Raw genomic sequence first — 21,570 nt, forward strand, 5'->3', positions numbered from 1 at the left:
TTTAGAGAGATAAAATATCTTAAAACTGTAGATACATAAACTATATCAAATTTTAGATAGAGAAAGTACCTAAAATTTTTAAAGAGATAAGCTATTTGAAAAAATTTAGATAGATAAACTATTTCAAATTTTGAGTTTTAGAGAGATAATATATATTAATTTTAGAGATAAACTACGTGCTCAAAATTTAAGTTTTAGAGATAGAAAGGATCTTAAAATTTTAGAAAGAGTAACTACATCAAATTTTAGAGTGATAAAGTACCTAATTTTTTTATAGAGAGACTATCTTAAAATTTTTAGAAATAAACTATCTCAAATTTCAAGTTTTAGATAGAGAAAATACTTTAAAATTTTACAAATATAAACTATATCATATTTTAGAGAGAGAAACTACATTAAATTAGTTAGAGATATAAAATATATGAAATCGTTTAGAGAGAGAAGTTGTCTCAAAAATTTTATAGAGAGAAACTATCTCAAATTTTAAGTTTTAGAGAGAGAGATTATCTAAAAAATTTAGAGAGATAAACTAAATCAAATTTTAGAGAGAGAAACTACCTCAAAATTTATAAAGAGATAAACTATTTCAATTTTTAAGCTTTTGAAAAATAGTGTATTGAAATTTTAGAGATAAAAACTAACTAAAAAATTTGAGAGAGAGAGAGAGAAAGAATTTGTATTTTCAATAAAAAGATATTCCAAACAATACAAATATGAAATTTGCATTTTCTTGATTCCTACCGGTTACGACCCAAATAGAAAATTGATATTTTTAGGAAATCTCAATTCCAGAATTGACTTTTCTTATGATTGAAAAATCCAGGAATCCAGACGGGCCACAAAAACAATGTGAAAGGCAATCCCTAGCACCTCACAAAATAAAGCCTAAAAATGTGGGTGAACTACATTTTTTTGGTTAGTTTTGAGGTGATTTTTTACTTTCTTTCCACAAAACCAAGGTGTTCTTCTAACTTTTTTTTTAAGAATTTATTTATTTAAACTTTTTATTAAAGGGAAAGTTTCACATGAGACGCCACCCATATATAATGTATATGTACCTTTGCTCTCGGCCATTAGACACGAGTGGAAGGCTGGAATAGCTTGAGCCACAATGTCACAAGTGCGCCCTTGAGCATTAGATATTAATTTGAAGAATGAAAATGTTTTATTTTTAATCTTTATTTTACAAATTATTTTATAGCATACATACATCAGCTGATTGCGGTGCACATAAAAAATAATAATAACATATTTTTCTCGACATAAATTATGAAAATATCCCTAAAAGTTTTTAGGGATATTTTGGTCAATTTTTGTATATAAAGTATTTTTTTAACTTTACTAGGTGTGCCCAATAAAAAAAATAGGACACCTCAAATATCAGTAAAATTTTATTGTAAAAAATATCAGAAGTTAAATAATATTTTAACATGACATTGTAACATGAGCAATTATAATTAGTTAAAAAAAATATGAGCAAATCTATGGACTCAGTTTATATGCAGCCAGCCTACATATTATAGAAATACGGGCTTGGTAATAAATATATTTTTTAAATATCATTTGATTTTAATTTTTAGAAAATATATAATCTTTAATATGAAGATTATGAAAAAAAAGTTAAAAATTTAAAATAATAAGAGTAATGATACTATGAGACCCTCTGACATCTATGTAAGTAGGATTCTAAATGATCACTATTAAATTTTGACAGAGATCTCTAGAAAACCCATTCACCTAAGTCCCACACCCATATCATAATTTTTGTAGAGATATATGTCAAAATTTAATAGTAATCCCTTGGGGTTCTGGGGTGTGGGAGGGTTTATAGTCACATTTCTCAAATAATAATTATGGGGTGTGGTTTCCGTAAGGTTGCAACCTTAAACAATCCAAGTAAGGTGCAACTCCAAATTTTATTATAACATATAATTTTGATATAAAATATTATTAGGATTATTTTGAAATCAAATTTCATATTCAATTGTAAAATTTTAAACTCCAAAAATGGTTAAAATCAAATAGATCTATGAACATATAGAAATCTTGAAAATTGACGGTCTAGATAAAGTGTTGTAAGATGCACTATTTTTATGACTCAAAATTATTTTTATTTTTCATAGTCATATATCTCGATATTGAGATGATCAATTAAAGTGTTTTTCAATATTAAAACAATATTTTTTAATAAAATTTTGAGGTGCATATATAATTCTATATTTTTAAGTTACAACTTTATATAACTTTTTTTTATAATTATATTAAAAAACATTAAAACCGTTGCAAATGTTTTTAGATGGACCACCTATTTACATCTATCACTAGGGTCAATGCTTTATACGTCTGGACCGCTCGTCCTGCCCGCATGAAACAATTTTCCCACATAGAAAACCCCCTCTCTAGAATAAAAGACAACCTCAACAGCACAGGTCTCTCTCACCTCAAACCAGTGAGCCTTTCTCCGTCTCAACACCGGAAAGCATCTCTCTCTCACATAAAGGCACAGGCGGCCATGGACGAAGCAGATGGCTTAGCCGAGATGATAGACGCTCCTTGCTCTAATGGTGTCGACCAGAAACGCCCTAAAGCTATAATGAGCGGAGAGCACCTTGATGTTGAGGCTTACGCTTCTCTCTATAGCGGGCGCACTAAGATCCTTCGCCTTATTTTCATAGCAGAGCACTGTGGTAACCCGGTTACCCAGATAGAGGCAGTTCGGATGGCCTACGATGAACTTAAGAAGGGGGAGAACACTCAGCTATTAAGGGAAGTTGCAGAGAAGATTAATGGGAACTTGGGGCCTGAATATGGAGTGGACTACGCTTGGATTCACAGCGTGGAGAGAAGAGCTGAGCAGAGAAAAGAGAAGCTCGAGAATGAGCTTAGTGGCTACAAGGTACTTTCCTCTCTGCCATCACGTTTTCTTCTGTGTGTTTTACACGGTCTTGCTTTGTTTCAACATGCAGTGGAGTTTTGGGAACTGAGGATTTCTGCTTCTCTCTGTTTATTTTGATAACATATTATTCTTATGCGATTCTGGTTATTTTATTTGCTAGATGGATTGTTTGGATTAGGGTTTGTTTCTAGTCCTTTTGTTTGGTGGAGATTTAAATCGTGGTTTGCATTCAAGTATCTGTATATTATGTGTCGGGAGTTTGGAAATTTACTGCTTCTGTCAAAAAAGAAGACAAGAGGATTAATCCTAGGGATTGAGCACATTGGAGACATTATTCTTCATACTAAATTAGGGGTGCAAATTCCATGTTTACCAATCAATAGATATTCGTAAACTAAAAGGAAGGATAAAGGGTAAGGAAGAGCTGCTATTACTGCCCGAAATGCGTCAAAGTTTGGGTCATGGGTTTTGTGTGTTGTGTATGAGAGAGAGAGAGAGAGAGAGAGAGAGAGAGAGAGAGAGAGAGAGAGAGAGAGAGAGAGAGAGAGCACCAACCAGGTTGCATTTGTGGATAGGATCTCCAAACCTATCCACTTTACATTTGAGGACTCACAGCCTATTGTCCTCATCTGTTCCAATTAACGTTCTTTTTATTAGTTTCATATAAGTTATCTCTCTCTCTCTCTCTCTCTCTCTCTCTCTGATCTCTGTTATTTTTACCTATTTTACTGTATGTCCCCAATACTTATGCTTGCTTCTTTCTATCAACTCATGGTCAACTAAATCAAAGCACAATGTTTTCATAAGATGACGGTAATTGATTTGCCACTACTTACCTGGTGAACTGTCCATCCTGAAATCTTCAATTTTTTTTTGATAAGTAATGTTTGTATTAATTAATAGAAATATACATCTTGTTTGGTGTTTAAGGGTTACAAAAAAAGTGTGGGAGGGTATATTTTAGACCAGGTGTTGATCTAGAATGTGAGCTACAGATTTGGTTTCTCTCTAGGTGTGGCTAAACGATACATGTAAAGCTCGGAATAGTTAAAAAAATTGATTGAAAAGTGGATTTAATTTCCATGGGAAACGGAAGAGCTCTTTGACCCAATTGATAATGTTCTCAAATTCACCTTCAGTGATGATATCGGGGCCCCAATTTCTCTCAAACAGTTGGAGATCGGCAAGTAGGGTTGTGTCTCGTCTGAGCGGCATTAGTAAAAGCTATAGACCCCAAGTTGGTGAGAAGTATTACTCGTTGGTAGTTTCCTTAAGGTTCCTTTTATGCTTGCCTCCCTCCCTCGCATTTTGCTTTAAACTATAATCAAAGTTTAGTTTGATCGCCCTATGGGTAGAGGCTATCGGCTCTTGTTTCAAGGCTGTAGAATCGATACCCCTTACCATGGTCTGGGTAGCCAATGAACATGGTTTTAACAGTTTTGGGTCATGTAAATTTCTTCTTTTAAATCAACATTTAGAAAGGCTGTTTTGACATCCATCTGATGAACCTCAAAATCAAAATGGGCCGCTATGGCTATAAGGATTCGGATAGATGGGAATTTGACAACAGGGGAAAAGGTCTCCTTATAATCTATCCCCTCTTTTTGGGTAAAACCCTTTGCAACTAGCCTAGTTTTGTATTTGTCTATTTTGTTTTTTGAGTTCAACTTTTTTTTGAAAATCCACTTACAACCAATGGCCTTACATTTTCGAGGTAGAGGTACTAATTCCCATACATGGTTTTGGTTAATGTAAGCATATTCATCTTTTATGGCTTCTACCCAGTGTTCTTTTTCAGGACAGAACAAGGCTTCACGGAAAGTTTTAGGTTTAGAATTTGGATCTTCCCCAACTCTATCAAAATGTTTCCCCAGGTAGACAAATTGTTCTAGGTATAGAGGAGGTCTACTGATTCGGTTACTTCGTCTTGGTTCGGGTTCAGGTCCATTTTGTTTAGAGGGTGGTTTCAAGCTTAGGTTTATTGGAAGTTTCAGGTTTGGGTTCTCAAAGCACAACCTTGTTTCTTGCCTCCTCAAAGAAGTCAGCTTGTTTCTGTCTCAATCTTGCTTCAAGGATTTCTTTCTCGAAGAAGTGAGCATCGTGGCTCTCAATAATCGCTCCTGTTTCAAGGCTGTAGAATCGATACCCCTTACCATGGTCTGGGTAGCCAATGAAAATGGTTTTAACAATTTTGGGTTGAAGTTTGGTCCTATTTTGGTGCGGGATGAGAACATGGGCTGAGAATCCCCAAACTTTTAGGTGGTCAAGGGAGAGAGCACGACCTGTGAATATTACGTGAGGAGTAAGTGGGGCAGCTTTTGTGGGAGTCCGATTAAGAATATAATATGTCGTCAACACAACTTCTCCCCAAAAGTCTAGGGAAAGACTAGCATGCCCCATCATACTCTTTATCATTTCAACCAATGTCCAATTCAGTCTCTCGTCTATACCATTTTGTTCGGGAGTCTATGGCATGGTGTACTGACGGATGATTCCGTTATCAACACAAAGTTCTTTGAAAAGTTCAGATGAATATTCCCCCACTCTATAGGTTCTAAGGACTTTGATTTTCAAGTTGGTTTGATTATCTACCTTGGTTTTATATTCTTTGAATTTTTTTAGGGCTTCAGATTTGTGTGAATAAGATATACATGGCCATATCGCAAGTGGTCATCCATAAAAGTGATGTAATATCTCTTATCGCTTTTGGTAGCCGCATTCATATGTTCACATATGTCACTATGAATGATTTCTAAAACGCTAGTAGCTCTTTTTGCCTTGGTGGTATTTTTACTTGTTAATTTTGTTTACATACAAGACTCACACACTTTCGATAAATCTCCTTTATAATTTTGAAAAATGTCGTCCCTTTTCAATCTTTCCATTCTTTCAAAATTAATGTGTCCTAACCTCATATGCCATAGGGTGGCATCTAATTTATTAGGGGACGAGACATAAACAACGTTCTGTTTTATTTCAATAGCAAATATCCATCTATAAGACGTCCAGTCATGACAACATTATTCCCCTTCTTGACCACCACCTTCTCCCTAATGAAAGTGATCATGAATCCAACCATAGACATCTTGGGATCCGAAACCAAGCACTTCCTCATATCAGGAGCATAAAGTGCTTGCTTTAGGATCAAGAAACTCTTCAACTTTAGCTCAAAATCTCCACCTTCAAGTCCATCAGTTTTCTGATTACCTCTCATGTAGGTATGTTGCTTTCCAGGCCCCATGGGAGTAAAAGAACGAAAGCCTTTTTTGGTGTTTGTGACATGAGCCATAGCTCCTGAGTTAAGACACCAAGAAGCTCCCTTGGGGTCGGCTAGCAACGTCTCAAAGACCACACAAGCCAGTTCTTTGTTGGTCCCTCCAAATTTGTTGGACCGACAATTCTTGGTTATGTGGCCCATCTTCTTGCAAATAAAACAAGTCATGGTCTCTCTCTTTCCTCTTTTGTTTCCAAAATCTCTCCTTTTGAAGTCTCCCCTATTTCCAAAATTAATTCTATCTTTTGCTTTCTTAAGTTTAAAAGAGGGAGGAGATTTTACCATGTGTACGGCTTTCTTTGAAGTTAGTGTCAGTGCGTGCTTCGAGTTTTTCCTTTCTTCTTCTCTTTTGATTGTTGTGATAAGCTCATCCAGCTTTGGTGCTTTCCTTCTGGCCGAGAGTGAGGACACAAAAGTTTCCCATGAGTTAGGAAGTGAATTCATGAGATGAATCACTTGCATAGGTTCAGTGGGTTTCATGCCAGTGTCATCCATTTTTCTGACTAGTGCACGAAAGATGTGCACATGATCCGTGAACTTGATACCCTCTGCCATCTTTATTCATTATACTTTTTCGTAGCCATGACTTGCTTTATGAGAGAGGGATCATCATACTCTCTCTCAAGTCTATCAAAGATTCCACTTGCAGTATAAATTAACTCATACTCAGAAGCATACGAGTCGGTCATGGCGTACAAAAGAATGTTCTTACATCTCAAGTTCCTCCTCTTCCAAGTGGCACATTCATCTTTGATTGCTTGAGATGAGTCATCATCTGGACGTTGAGGACGACACTCATAGGGCATCTCATGCAGTTTTCCTCATAAAGAACACATCGAATCTTTCTTCTCCAAGGGGCATAATTGGTCCCATAAAACCTTTCGCTGTTTAGGATGTCAGAGATGAAGGTACGAGCAGCCATATCTTTTATTCACAAGCAAAAATTAGAAAAGACTTCCTAATGGCAATCAAGTAACTATGCTTTGATACCAATGAAAGAAAGACCAATGTGATCTTTAACCGATGAATCTTTTGTTTTGGCAAAAGATTGCTTACAAGTGGTCCTATTACAATAACATATACTTCAAAATAAAATCAACAAAATGACAAAACCAAGATCTTGAAACTTGATGCCATTGAAATAACTATTTCTTATGCTTGAGAATATGAAGATGAAATTGCAAAAAATAAAAGTAGAGAGTGCCGGAGATTATCTCAACCGGGCTTATTACACCCCCCATCGAGTCAATACCATTCGATGCCGCGGGATCAACCTAGAAAGTAATTTTAAGGTCATACTTTTCTATGGAACTTTAAAACTCCCTTTTAATCACCAAGCTTTGAACCTAGGTAAAAAAACCCCCAAGACCTAGTTTAACATATTCTCTACTATCCAACCCTTAGGTTTAATCAAGATGAGAGAGAGTAGAGGTAGCCTAAGGTTGGCGTGTGTCCCTCTATAGATGGGCTAAGAGAGATTTAGAGAGAGGGAGAGGAAAGTGGGGTGTGCCCCTCTATAGAGGGAAGAGAGATGTGTGAGAGAGTAGAGAGATATGTGTAGAGAATAGAGGAGGGGAGGTTCTCTATTTATAAAACAAAATTAGGCTTAGGGTTTCTTTGGGTTTCCCATAGTTTGCCTCTTTAGTGAGATTGAATGTGAACCGTTGATCAAGGGTAACTTGTGGGGTGAGAGATCTGAGCCATCCATTCCATAAATGGGCTATCAACATTATGAAAGGTGCATGAATCCTTATCCGCTTTTCCTAAAACATTTTCTCATTAATAGAAATTATCTAATAAAAATATTGTGCATTCCATAAAATAGCACACGTCTTATCATACTTTTACAAAATCTTTCAAAATTATATCAAGTCAATATATATCCAACCATATGGCCACATGCCATATGACCATATGGTCACATGCCATATGTAGAAAGATAGTAAGTGAATTAAGGGGTGGGGCCTGCCACCCTATAGGGGGCTTCATAGGCCCCACCTCCTACAACACGGTGGGCTCATGTGAACAATAGGCCCCCATGAATTTTACATATATTGAAAAATTCTAAAGAATATTATTAGAATATTTAAACCATTGTAAAATCAATATCTTTAATTTTATAAATCCAAATTTTATAAATAACATATCTAAAGGTTTATAAAATTTCAAATAATAATTCTAAAATAATTTCTATCATAAAACAAACATAATTAAATTAATTTGATAGAAAAATGATCCATATGGTTTAGGAATTGAATCAACAAGTATGGGGCACTCCACCTTCAACTGTGGACTACAGACCATACTTGTTTTATCGGGCCGACCCAATGTTTCCCATGACCCACAGTCTAAGCAATGGCTCATTAGCAGGTCATCAAAGTCTAGCTGATGAGCCAAGGGGCAAAAAGAGCTATCCAATGAAAGAAAGATATTATATCACTTTTATAGATGACCACTCGCGATATGACTATGTATATCTTATTCACACAAAATCTGAAGCCCTAGAAAAATTCAAAGAATATAAAGTCGTGGTAGAAAATCAAACCAACTTGAAAATCAACGTCCTTAGAACCGATAGAGGGGGGGAATATTCATCTGAACTTTTCAAAGAACTCTGTGTTGAGAACAGAATCATTCATCAATACACCATGCCATACTCCTGAACAAAATGGTGTAGCCAAGAGATGGAATAGGACCTTGGTTGAAATGGTAAGGAGTATGATGGGGCATGCAAGTCTTTCCCTAGATTTTTGGGGAGAAGCCATGTCGACGGCATGTTATATCCTTAATCAGACACCCACAAATGGTGCCCCACTTACTCCTCACGATATATTCACAGGTTGTGCTCCCTCCCTTGATCATCTAAAAGTTTGGGATTGCCCAGCCCATGTTCTCATCTCGCACCAAAATAGGACCAAACTTCAACCCGAGAGATTTGAGGATAAAGGGAAGGAGAACCTAGTGTGTAAACTTAATAAATCTCTCTATGACCTAAAACAAGCGTCGCTTCAGTGGTACATAAAATTTCAGGAGACCTTTGCTCTTGCAGGGTTCTCTACAAATAATTAGGACTACTGTATCTATCAAAAGGTCAATGGGACTGATGTGGTCTTTATTTCCTTATATGTGGATGATATGCCAATTGTTAGTAGCTTGATTGCCCTAGTAGTAGAGACAAAAACTTTCCTTGCATAACATTTCGATATGAAGGATCTTAGAGAAGCTTCATATGTGTTAGGCATCAAGATAATATGAAACAGAAGAGAGAAAACTATCCAACTTTCCCAGGCAACCTATTGCAAGAGGATACTGGAAAATTTTGATATGAATGTGTAAGCCCAATGTCTACCCCAATAGATAAAAAGACGAAGCTAAGTAATAAAATGTGTTCTACCGAAGATATGAATATAAGAGCTATGGAGAGAGTGCCTTATAGGAGCGCAGTTGGGTCCCTTATGTATGCCATGACGGGAACAAGGCTAGACTTGTCTTTCGTCATGATCTTGGTCAGTCGATTCCAAAGCAATCCTGGAGAGGAGCATTGGAAAGCGGTCAAGAGAATCCTTAAATATTTCCTATGCACTTACATACAAAGGGTCACGGATCCAAATGATGCAAAGTCTACATCTGGATATGTGTTTATGCTTGGAGGGGGTGTAGTTTCTTGGAAGCCAAAGAAACAAGATATAGTAGCGTTATCCACCATGGAAGCTGAATATGTGGCATGCTGTTTAGCGGCCAAGGAAGCCGTATGGATTAAGAAGTTTCTTAATCAGCTCAGCTTTCATCCTGTACGTTGTGAGGCAGTACGGATTTTATGCGACAACATGGCGGCAATTTGCATTTTTAAGGAACTTTGTTTTCACAAGAACTCCAAGCATATTAAACCATACTTCTATCACCTGAGGAATGAGGTGAGAATGAGAGAGATCGAGATTAGCTACATATCCACAGATCTGATGATTGCAGATCCTCTGACTAAGGGGGTTGCCCCTAATGTTTTTGTAAGACATGTGAGCGAGATGGGGATGAGAGAAAGTGGAGAAGAGAGAATGTAAAGCCTTCAAAGGCCAAGTGGGAGATGCTGTATTTATGTGGCCATTAAAGGCCTTATGAGTGATTGTAATAAAACATTTGTTTTAATAGAACATGAACTAAGTGGGAGTGTGGTCCCTCGTGGGCTATATACTATGCAAATAATGTTTGCAGATACTGGACTGTGCTTGACGGTCAAAGTAAGTTGGTTGGGAAAAACCCATGTTACCTGGGCATAGATCCTTCTTTGAGACGGGAAAGGTGGTGCTGGGCTGCCCTAGCCCTTGTCCCCATAAGCCTTTCCAGACCAAAAGCCACCAAAAGCAAATTAAGAAAATACAAAAGAAAAAAACTAGAAAAAAGCGTGATGGGCCTTGTCGAATCAAGTTGGTGTTGGCGCTAGCTCGGCCTTGAGCCACAATTTGTGGCCCAGACCCTACTTTTTTAGGGCCGGGCCAACTGGGCGGTCTCTGCTGCCCGGCCCATTTCCAACCCTTGAGATGGGGAAGTGAGACGTGAGAGTACATATGTACAAGGCAAAGGTGAAATTAGGATAAAGTGAGAGACAAAGTAGAGGATTGAGGTTAGAAAGGGCTATGCTTTTTCGCAGAGGCAGAGAGAAATCTTTATTTAGTGATGCGAAAGAGAGAGAGCATTGTAATAAAGAGAGGGAGGGAGGGGGGAGGGAGTACCTAGATAAAGGCGAGTGGAGAGAGAGAGCTTTGGCTGAGAATGGTGAGAGGCGATGGCAAGTGGAGAGATAAAGCTTCCACTGAGAATGGCTTTGCTTGATTGGGGCTTCAGGCTCGCTGTGCATTTTAAGCGGAAAGCTTGTCTTAATGGTTTCGAATGAAAACAATCGGCTCCAATGAGAAGAGCCATTCTTGGAGATTTGTATTCCACTTATTTAGATGGAATACAAATCTCAATGTTTTAGATTAAAGACTTGATGGGCAAACCAAACATATAAAATACACCCAACCTCCCCACCCCACCCCACCCCACCCCAAAATAAAAAAAGGGGGAAGGCAAAGCCGGAGGGGGGGGGGGGGAACCTTTCTCCAAAGGTAACTGAGACTTTAGAAGCCAAACAAGGTCGCAGGCGATGGAAGCTAAGGCATCCATGTTTTTATCACCTACCAAAGCAAGGTGTCCTCCACTTGAGTCAAAGGAGGAGCTTATACACCTCTGTCCAAGGTGTCTTGCAGGACTAACCTATGTCCGTGTTTGATCTCAACGCGGGCTCGCATGTCCGTGTTTGATCTCAACGCGGGCTCGCATATCCGAGTTGCACCAGGATGTGCCCTAATATTCCTTGCGGTGACTTTTGGTATTACCTGTCAGTTTAGATCCGCCATAAATCTGGGATGAAGTCGGTCTGGGGAGCAGAGCCCTTCTAAGCAGCATGATCTGTAAATGGTTTTCTATGAGATTCACTTCCATGAAGACTGCACATTTTCGCAGTTTGGATGCCATTTGGGGATGGAATTTCAATCAATGCTTAAATATTTTGAGGCCAAAATATGGAGATCTGTATTCCATCGACATAGGTGGAATGCACATCTCCAGGAAATGGCTCTTTCCACATATCCTTTTGTTTTCAACCAAAACTGTTAAGGCGTACTTTGAGGTCCGCTTAAAAATGAAGAGAGCTCGAAGACCTAAGCAAGCGAAGTCATTCTCAGCCGAAGCTCTCTCTCCACTCGCCATTGCCTTTCACCATTCTCAGCCAAAGCTTTCTCTCTCTCTCTCTCTTTCTCCTCTCCCTCCTCTTGCCTTTAGCCCAGGTAATCTCTATCTCCATGAACTTCCTACTCTCTCTCTCTCTCACCCCCCCCCCCACTGCATTGCTTTCTCTTTCACTCCAAAGAAGGATTTATCTCTCCCTTTGCATAAAAGCAAAGCTCTCTGTTCTTACTTCTCTACTCTATCTCTCGCGTTACCCTAATTTTACCTTTGCTTTGTACATTTGTACCCTCACCTCTCACTCCCCTGCATCAAAGAAGGCTCTTATTGATGGTTGGGCACTCAAGCTCAAAGAAAGACAAGATATCAGTGGTTGACAAAAAGAAATCTTTTTGAGTTGATGGCAAACATGATTGAGTTGATGGCAAACATTGTTACAGGAATTGCGGTTACACTTGAAGAAATGACTCGGGAACAAAAACCACATATCAAGGAGGTCTATGATGTTGTTTGCTCAGTCAAATTGTAATTGTGAGGGCGTTAAGCGATGTCATTGCTGACATTAATACTAGTGAGTTATTCTAAAAAATGATTGAGGAACAAAGGGCTCATTGGGTGTCCATGATGTATGTGCAGTGGGGCAAATCCAAGTTCTATGGGCTTCATTCCCTTTTCTTTGAGCTAGCCATTCGTGCTATGTACTCCTGTTGCTCTCACCTATGTCTCTCTCTCTCTCTAATTTCATTTTAGACTTCCATTATAAAGCAATTGGAATTAAGCATGGATTGCTTAAGACTCAATTTTTGTTTTATAATTATAGGTAAATGTCATCTTGACTTTATCCTTGTTATATACCATCTTATGTGTCAAGTAAAATTTGAATTTTATATGCCATTTTGGAATATCATTGAAATGCCACTATACATTTCTAATACGACTTGTTTTTTTTGAATGGGGCCCAAAATCAAGATTTTGGTCAAATATGGGCAAACAAAATTAAGCATAGTGTGATATCTCAATGGATTCAACATAGAAATTTTTTCAAGTGGTTTCATAAAACATGTGGGTTAAACTTCTGGCCCAGTCAATATGATGGGAATAATGCAAAAAGAGGATGTAATAAATTTTTGAGAAGCACCTCTTCCAGTCAAATGTAAATAGGGGAAGTATTTTCCAGGTCTCTTATCAGATGCTAACCAAACAGTAGACACTCATATTCCAGGAGATGCCAATTCCAGGAGAGGGATCTCTCTAGAACATGCATCTCCAAATATCCAAACAGGCCCTAACAGTAGCCTTGAGGTTGGAAAAGGCGGAGAAAGCCACAATCCTATAAGGCTTCCAACAGAATCAGGGGTGGCGCATTGTCAACATAATTGTTTAAGGAAGAAAGCCCAACTATTGTAGGTTGTTTTGACGTGAAGAAAGAGATGAATGTCTGTCTTCTTACCATCCTTACACATAATGCTTTGTTTTGGCGAGGGTTAGCCTTTGCTTTCGATATGCTTGACTGTAAGGTCAACTAGACACCCAACCCCACTCTTGGAGTCATTGCTGGCCTTTATACCTGAGAAAATTTCTGGTTTGTCGCAGTTAGAAGAACCATTAGAGTAACGAAACTGAAAAGGATCCTTCAGAGAGGGGCTCTAGATAATCTTGTCTTTGTCATGAAGAGGGATGAAATAGTCCCTAGACTAAGTAACCGGGCTGTGAATTCAAGAGCTTCATCATCATCTAGGTTTAGGTGAAATTTAGGGCTCCAACCACTCTGACTCCCACTATTTAAACTACGCTAACAATGTGTGTTCTCGATCCACTGCTATTTTGGAAAAGCAATGGAAATTCTTACTCCAAAGTGAGTTTTTCATCTTCAGAAATGAATTTGATCACCTGAATCTTGTGGTGAAGCGGATATGCCCTGAGAAGTTTTGGTTGATTGTTAAGACACCTTTCTGTGCACCAGATGTTTGGGCTGTGATAGCTCCTTCGGGCAGCCAACCTTTTTGCTCCATACCTTAATTATTAATGACTTCTTGCTATTGATGATATTGATGCGCAACTAATCACATTCTCCATTTTCCATGTAAGACATGGTTACATGATACTGGAGAAGAAGCCTCTTATTTTTGAATATTTCTTATTAATTTTAGGATATATTTTTTGGGATTTTCTTAAAGGAAAAAGTTTATATAAGGTTGCAACCTTAACATGTTGAACTACGGATGCACCTCAAAAATGCATCGGAAAAAGTAGTTTTAATGTTGAAATACCCTTTGATTGATCATCTTGACATCGAGATGTATGACCATGAAAAATAAAAAGATTTCAAGTCTCAGAAATAGTGCATTTTACAACATATTATCTGCACTGTCCATTTTCAAGATTTTCATATATTTATAGATCTACTTGATTTTAACCATTTTTGAAATTTAAAATTTTATAATATAAAAATAGACCTTGAGATAATCCTAAGAACATTTTACATCTAAATTATATATCATGATAAAATTTGAAGGTGCAGCTTACCTCTACAGCTACGGATGCATCCGTATGCCAACTGCACCCTTTCTTAAATGACTATTAGGTTTTTAAGGTTTTTTTAGGGATTTACAGTAAAAGTGTCATTATGAATTTTGTTTTAACTAGGACTTTTATTTCAATTAGTATTACGATTTCTTGGTTTTATGTTAGGTATTTTATTATAAATAGGGCTTTTATTAAGGTTTTAATTTAGAGTCGAATTTGGGATGTTATTTCTGGTTTAACCAATGCAGAGTTATTGAAGCCTGGCTTGTAGGCTTCCTCCTTAATTTTCTAATCAATATATTATTTGATCATCTTCCCTGAACTTTCTTTCTGCATTAGTTGGTGTTAGAGCTTGAACTTTTTTGGGTTGCATTAGCATATATCAGAGCAGGCACCTTCCCAAAGCGTTTTGAGGATCCGTTGCGAGTTTGCGTGATGCCTGCTGCCTGCTAGAGGAGGTGGAGTTTGTTTTCGTGCTGGTGAGAAAATTACATGGGAGGAATTCAATGATCTCAAGAAGAAAGTTGAGGAACTGACATATGAGGTATGTAAAAAATGTTCGAATCAAAAGAGGTTGGAGGAGATGGTGCATCAGGTGTACCCCACTTGCCTTGAATGACATTGGAGTTCTGGTCATTTGGTGCTGTAGAAAGGTTTGACTTTTGCGAATTGGAGAAATTTTGGTAAAAAATTGTTGGTGTTTGGGATCTGGATGGTGGGGATGAAACAGGAGGATCCACCTGGGCAGTCGATGAGGAAGGGTGTGATAGGTGTATAGCTTGGATTTGGGGGGACTTAGAGGACTGCTTTCCAAGTACTGATGTCTTTGGTGTCTTAGAGCATGTATGATTGAATCCCTCTATTGGCATGCATGTTTAAGAAGGTTAATTTGCTGGTGTAGAAAGGACCTGACATTTACAAAGGATAGGGTGTTTGGTCCTGTCTTAGATTCCTTCTTTTACTTTGTATTTTCATTCTTTTACTTTATTTTCCCTGGATATCAATATTCTCTTACGTGTCGTGAAATCATGTTTAAGACATTATAGTTTTCTCTATTTAATGTGATTAGTTGATGTGCGCAAGATATACTTGTGGCATTTACTTATTGGGAAAAGTTTATATAAGCAACCTTACTTGTAGAAGTAAGGTTGCATTAATCTACACTGTCTATTTTATTTGCATGATTTAGATTTGACATTGTCTCAAAAGATGTGCCACTTTTTGACACTGCCTTAAAAGGTGTGTTAAATCTACACCCTCCAACCAAAATGGACAGTGCAGACATTGCAACCTTACCTCTAGAAAGTTGCATCCTTCTACAAACTGCACGCTTATTTATATCTGGCTGGTAATTTAGTTTTACTTGATGGTTCATACTTGATGTGTGCATGATTTTCAATGTTATCTTTGCAGACAAATATGATAAAGGAAAGCATTAGGATGGGATACAATGACTTTGGAGACTTCCACTATGCTCGTGGTTTGCTAGGGGATGCTTTTAAGAATTATGTTCGTACTCGAGATTATTGTACCACATCGAAGCACATAATCCAGATGTGTTTGAATGTGATTTTGGTTAGCATTGAGACAGGCCAGTTTATGCATGTCACAAATTATGTCAACAAAGCAGAACAAACTCCAGAATTGCAGGATCCTATTATAACTGCGAAACTAAAATGTGCCGCAGGATTGGCTCATTTGGAGGCAAAGAAATATAAACCTGCTGCTCGCAAGGTATACTTGATTAACATTCTTTTTAATCTTTTAAACATACAGTTATGCTTGTTTTGTAAAACCTAAAACTTTTAAGGGGTTGGTGCCATTCAGTTATGAAAATGGTTCTTTGGTTTCTATTTTTGTATGCTCTGGGTTCTTACAATGTAATGAAAAAGAGATTTTTGAGTGAAATGTTCGTAGCTCTGGCATTTGGTAGCAGCAAGGTTCTTTTCATATTTTCAATTGAAAGTACATTAAAAAAATTTCTAACTGTGGAACAAAATTAAGAGCAGAATAATAGATTTGCTCTGTATTTATCATGGCCATATACTCGTCTGTCATATATTGTTGTGGCAAATTGTCTTGTCTGTGAAAGAACTAGTTGTACTGTTTTTTGGCAGATAAGAAATAATTGTGTTTATTTTAAAGCAGAACGGATGCATATTTTAACATATCTTTTATAGTTTACATTTCATGATACTTCATGGTTGTTGATTTTTTTAATGATATATCACATATCTGAAATTTTTACATCTATTTATTCTTTAATTGCATGCACATAGATGTAAGTGTCTATCTACTTATATTATGTATCATGTATACATATATGTATGCATGGATGGATTGTATGTATACTTATATATATGTATGTCGTTAGTGTACTCATATATATAAGTATTTCCTTAATGCGCTCAACATTTTTGGACACTTAATACCTTACACCCCCATGCAGTAACTTTTTGTCTAGGCTACTTTAGATAATTAGTCACGGGTAAAGTATAAATTCATGATATAAAGAGAAGCATTTATTAACTATAGTGAAGGATGACGTTATCCACATGCAGTGTGACAACACCCACATGGAGCAATGATTGCTCCTTAACCAGTAGTAAATGGCATTAGTTTCTTATCAAAATATAATCCTACCCCTTCTAATGATGAAAAATGGCCTTATTCAAAAAAAATTTATACTACAAAACAAGGGCAATGAGTGTCAAAAAATGTCGAATACATTAAGGAAATACCCATAAGTATGAATACCCTAACACACACATATTGTGTGTCTGCACCCCCCTTGACCATAATTTCATGCTATGATCAACCCTAATACTTTTTAAACCACACCACTAACACCAAAACTTCTTATTTTGCATCTACCCGCCAAAGTAAGAAATTAGTTTTTTAATGGCAAAAAAGCCATGTGTGTAACCCCAAGTCCTTTTCCCATCCCTTCACTCTCTCTCAAGGCTTTCAAATTTTTAAAGAGTCTCTCTAAAAACTTGAAATTTGAGATAACATAATTTGATATAGTTTTTCTCTCAAAAAAAGTTTGAGGTTCTCTCTGAAATTTGACGTAGTTCCTCTCTCTAAAAATTTTGAGATAGTTTCTCACTCTAAAAATTTAAATTAAAAATTTAAATTTTGAGAGAGATTCTTTCTCAAATTTTTTTGAGATAGTTTCTCTCTCTAAAACTTCAAATTTCAAGTTAAAAATTATCTTACATGAGGGTATTTTAGAAGTTTGTAGCTAACACAGAGTATGGACTAGTGGATTTTGTGGAAGATGAAGCTAGGGATCTCCTCCATTGTCTTCAATGGCCTTGGGACATTGGTGCGGGGGTGTTGTTTGGTGGTGAGCATGTGTCCTGTCCCAGAAACGGGCATATTTGGGTTCCAAAAACCATTCGAGGTGATCTGTCTACTATAAGGAGTGTATCCAACTTTGACATCTTGAAGTGCAACGCTTGTATTTGGACATTAGTCACCTGCTGTATAGTTCCAAAATATCCTACGGTAGCTCAGAGATGCATTTATATGTGGCAGGATGTTTTGGATCTATCTGAAATTTTGACTCTCTCGTAAAACTACTAGATGAATGTTGATGCGTTGACATCACAATTTGGCCTTGTAAATTAACTGAGAAGAAGGCAACGCACCATTAACTCTGCTTGAAAGGGCAAAACTTGTATGGACCTTTAATGTGTTTTGGAATAAATTTGGGCATGTTAATTTGATAGCAATTCATTATATACATACTGAAAATATGAATGGACCACCATTTTAAGAGCAAGTGTTAGGATCTTGCAGACATGGTTGGCTACTTGGCTATATTGCTTTGATTCTTGAAGATATGTGACTTGTTAACGAGCTGCATGGATGTGCTTTGTTACAAGATCTGGTTCTTCTAATGCACGAAGACCTGTATAATTGGGTGCCTTTTGATGTGATTGCAGTTTCTCGAAACAGGCCCTGAACTTGGTAATAATTATACGGAAGTGATCGCTCCACAAGATGTTGCCACTTATGGTGGGCTCTGTGCACTTGCATGTTTTGACCGTACGGAACTTAAGGTGCATACATAAATTGCAGAATTTAATCTTGACGCATATATTTGACACATTATCAAGCTGAATACTGATAAACCAGATGTGTCCTTCTTCCTATTGCCTCTTTGACTATTGACAGAATAAAGTTATAGACAATATCAACTTTCGAAATTTCTTAGAACTGGTTCCTGAAGTGAGGGAGCTCATACATGACTTTTATGCAAGGTAGATCCACTTTCTTTTTGGGTGCTGCTTAGAAGAAGTGCTCTTTATTTGTTTGAACCCATAATTTGCATCTTAGCAATAGTTTTCATCATATGCCCTTCCCCATCCACGTGCTTCTTCAGGGATTGTTTTTTATTTCTCACGCACACAAGGCATATTCCCAGGTTGGGGGTGGTTTCGAAGGGGAGAGGGGGCATCCTTTTCATGTTATTGCGTGTGAATACTCCCTATTTTCTTTATACTATAGCTCCTCTGTATTATGGAAAACCATAGGCCACTGGGATCATCACTGTAGAATGAAGTGACTATTGGTGATGAGGGAGGGAGTTGGACTTACCAGGGAGTTGGACTTACCATTGGGGTATGTCCTAAGGCACACTCCCCCTCCATTACTGTCCATGATTCCATTGGATGGGACTGTTCCAGTGGATTGTTGTCTTCTTTTATAGTATGCTTTCCATTTTTTTATGAACTGTAACACAATATTACATTTCTAACATTCTGACCGTGTTCTACTCTGTAGCCGTTATGCCTCCTGCCTAGAGTATCTTGAGAATCTCAAACCGAACCTTTTACTGGATATCCATCTCTATGATCATGTGGAAACACTCTATGAACAAATTCGCCATAAAGCAATTATTCAATACACACTCCCATTCATTTCTGTTGACCTCCGTACTATGGCTAGTGCCTTTAAGACAACTGTTGCTGGGCTGGAAAAAGAACTCGAGGCCTTGATCACTGATAACCAAATTCAGGTATGGGTTTTCTCTAATTCTCCTTTCTAGAGGTTTGATTTGACACAATAACAAATGAATATCCCTAGATATTTGAAATTTCACTTTTGTGGTATATGAAAGAACGATTAAAAATAAGAAGCAAAAAGGAATTGCACAAATAGAAAAATTTTGCTCACTGTGCGATCAATGATGTTGACCCTCGTTTCACCATTCCACTTTATTATACCCTTAGTTAGAACTTTAGTTACTATTTCTTTCTTCACTACTTTCATCCATATTTTTTGGGGCATTTTTCTTGTCCTTTTAGAGCCTTCCACTTGTACTCCTAAGTGGTGCTATTCTAGAAAATAAGAGTGAAAAAGATTCATGTTGCAGTAGTTAGAGAAGCGGCCTTCAAGTGCTACATTGCACCTCTTCTTAGCCTGCCATGTCCAATGTTTTCATGTTTCTTTAAAATTATCCATTCAATAAGGTATACTGTTCCTTTTATTGCAAGGACTTGTGCTTTATTTGGGACATATTTTGTGCAATGGCAACAATTTGTGTGTGTGTGTGTGGAAATGACTCTGGAACATTTACAGGCCCGCATTGATTCACACAACAAAATTCTCTACGCTCGACATGCTGACCAAAGGAATGCCACATTCCAACGTGTTCTGCAAACTGGTGTTGAATTTGATAGGGATGTACGTGCCATGTTGCTGAGAGCCAATCTAGTGAAGCATGAATATATTCAGAGAAACTCAAGAAAAAACTGATCCAATGAGTGCTATAGTTCCATTACTTTCCAATAGACCGTAAATCCAAGAAACCCCTTTGTCTATAAAATGTACTGTATGGTCAACATGGGAGATCACTTTTTTTGCCCAAGAGGGAATGAGACCTGAGTTCACACAGAAAGGTGCTCATCTTCTATATCATTGACTTCCTGGAAAGAAGAAACTTCTCTCTAGACAAAATTCGAGTTTGGTCATCGGTTACAGGATCGAAACTTGATGATTTTGAGATACAGTCTCTTAGGCGGGAGCCTTCTTCCATATACAGTTCTCTTCCTTTCTGTAAAGTTTTCCCTTGTGCTCTGTTCATGCTTATCATAGGGCTCTTTTTGATGCCTTTCCGAGATATTTCTATTATTATCAGCTGCATTTGGAGCTTGAGATCGACAATGCTTGTAACGAAGATTTGGTCAAGATCTGCAACTATAAGGTTCAGTTGTTACTGGTTGTTTGAAGTTCTGAGGGGTGTGTCATGCTATTGATTTTTTCTGCTGAATTATTTTGCATTCTTACAATGTCTAGACATCGGCCTTTTCTCTTTTTGTTTTTGTGATTGGGAGATGTGATTAATGATGGCAATGGGCCAGGGCCTGGCGCAGCCCAGTCGGCCTCGCCCAAAAAAAATACTAGGGTGGCCCAAGGGCTAGGCCAGGGCCTGGCCATCATGGCTTTGGCTCGTTTTTTGTTCTCTCTTTCCCTTTATTTTTGGTTGATTTTATTTGGCTCGGCCCGGTCCTCATACGGTTAGGGCCGGGCTTGGGCCAAGACCTCTTTAGCTTGGTTAGGGCAGGGCCAGGCTTGGGCTGGCCGTTTGGGGACTAGGGTCGAGCTAGGGCTAAGGGTAAGCCGGCCCAGGCCCAGCCCATTGCTAGTCGTGATCTTTGGATTGAACTATTTTGAGGGGATAAAATATCAATAAAATGGTCAGAGGTGGTTAATCAACTAAATTACCAACAAAACTGTTAGTTTTAAAAATCTTTACTCTTGGGCAACTCGTCTACTATCTTGTTAAAAATGCCCCAACTGCCCTTGTTACAGGAGACTTGAAATTGAGGGTATTTTTGTTATTTAGCTCGCGTAAATTACTTGAGTTAAATGACCTAGATAACCATAACAGCAAGTGTTTTTTAATTTTTCCTTAAAATATGTTGTTCCTAGTTTGGAACTCGGAATTAGTGGTATTTAAATCAGTTGGCTGGTGGCCAGAGTATGAAAATGTCATTGTGATGTGGGGTTCCTAAACCCATAACATGGCTTTTTATGGGAGAAAACATGTTTCGAGTTTGAGAGACAAAATAAACAGGGGCATTAGGTCATTCGACTTAAGTGAGTAATTAGGGTTATAAGCCTAGAACATGGGCAATATGAG

The 21,570-nt window shown here is 37.6% G+C and overlaps 1 protein-coding gene across 1 annotated transcript; it reads left to right on the top strand.

Annotated features, from left to right (window-relative positions):
* Window positions 1-2,438: 2,438 nt before the first annotated feature.
* Window positions 2,439-20,660, top strand: FUS6 (COP9 signalosome complex subunit 1). The gene is made up of 6 exons (XM_011630051.3): window positions 2,439-2,896; window positions 15,831-16,151; window positions 18,368-18,484; window positions 18,600-18,685; window positions 19,209-19,443; window positions 20,007-20,660. Exons 1-6 carry the CDS (start codon window positions 2,513-2,515, stop codon window positions 20,181-20,183), a joined length of 1,320 nt encoding a protein of 439 aa, XP_011628353.3. The 5' UTR covers window positions 2,439-2,512; the 3' UTR covers window positions 20,184-20,660.
* The last annotated feature ends 910 nt before the right edge of the window (window positions 20,661-21,570 follow it).

This window comes from Amborella trichopoda, chromosome 9 (genome assembly GCF_054954075.1).
Source record: "Amborella trichopoda isolate Santa Cruz 75 chromosome 9, AtrichopodaSantaCruz75HAP2 v2.0, whole genome shotgun sequence".
In the NCBI taxonomy this organism is placed as follows: Eukaryota; Viridiplantae; Streptophyta; class Magnoliopsida; order Amborellales; family Amborellaceae; genus Amborella; species Amborella trichopoda.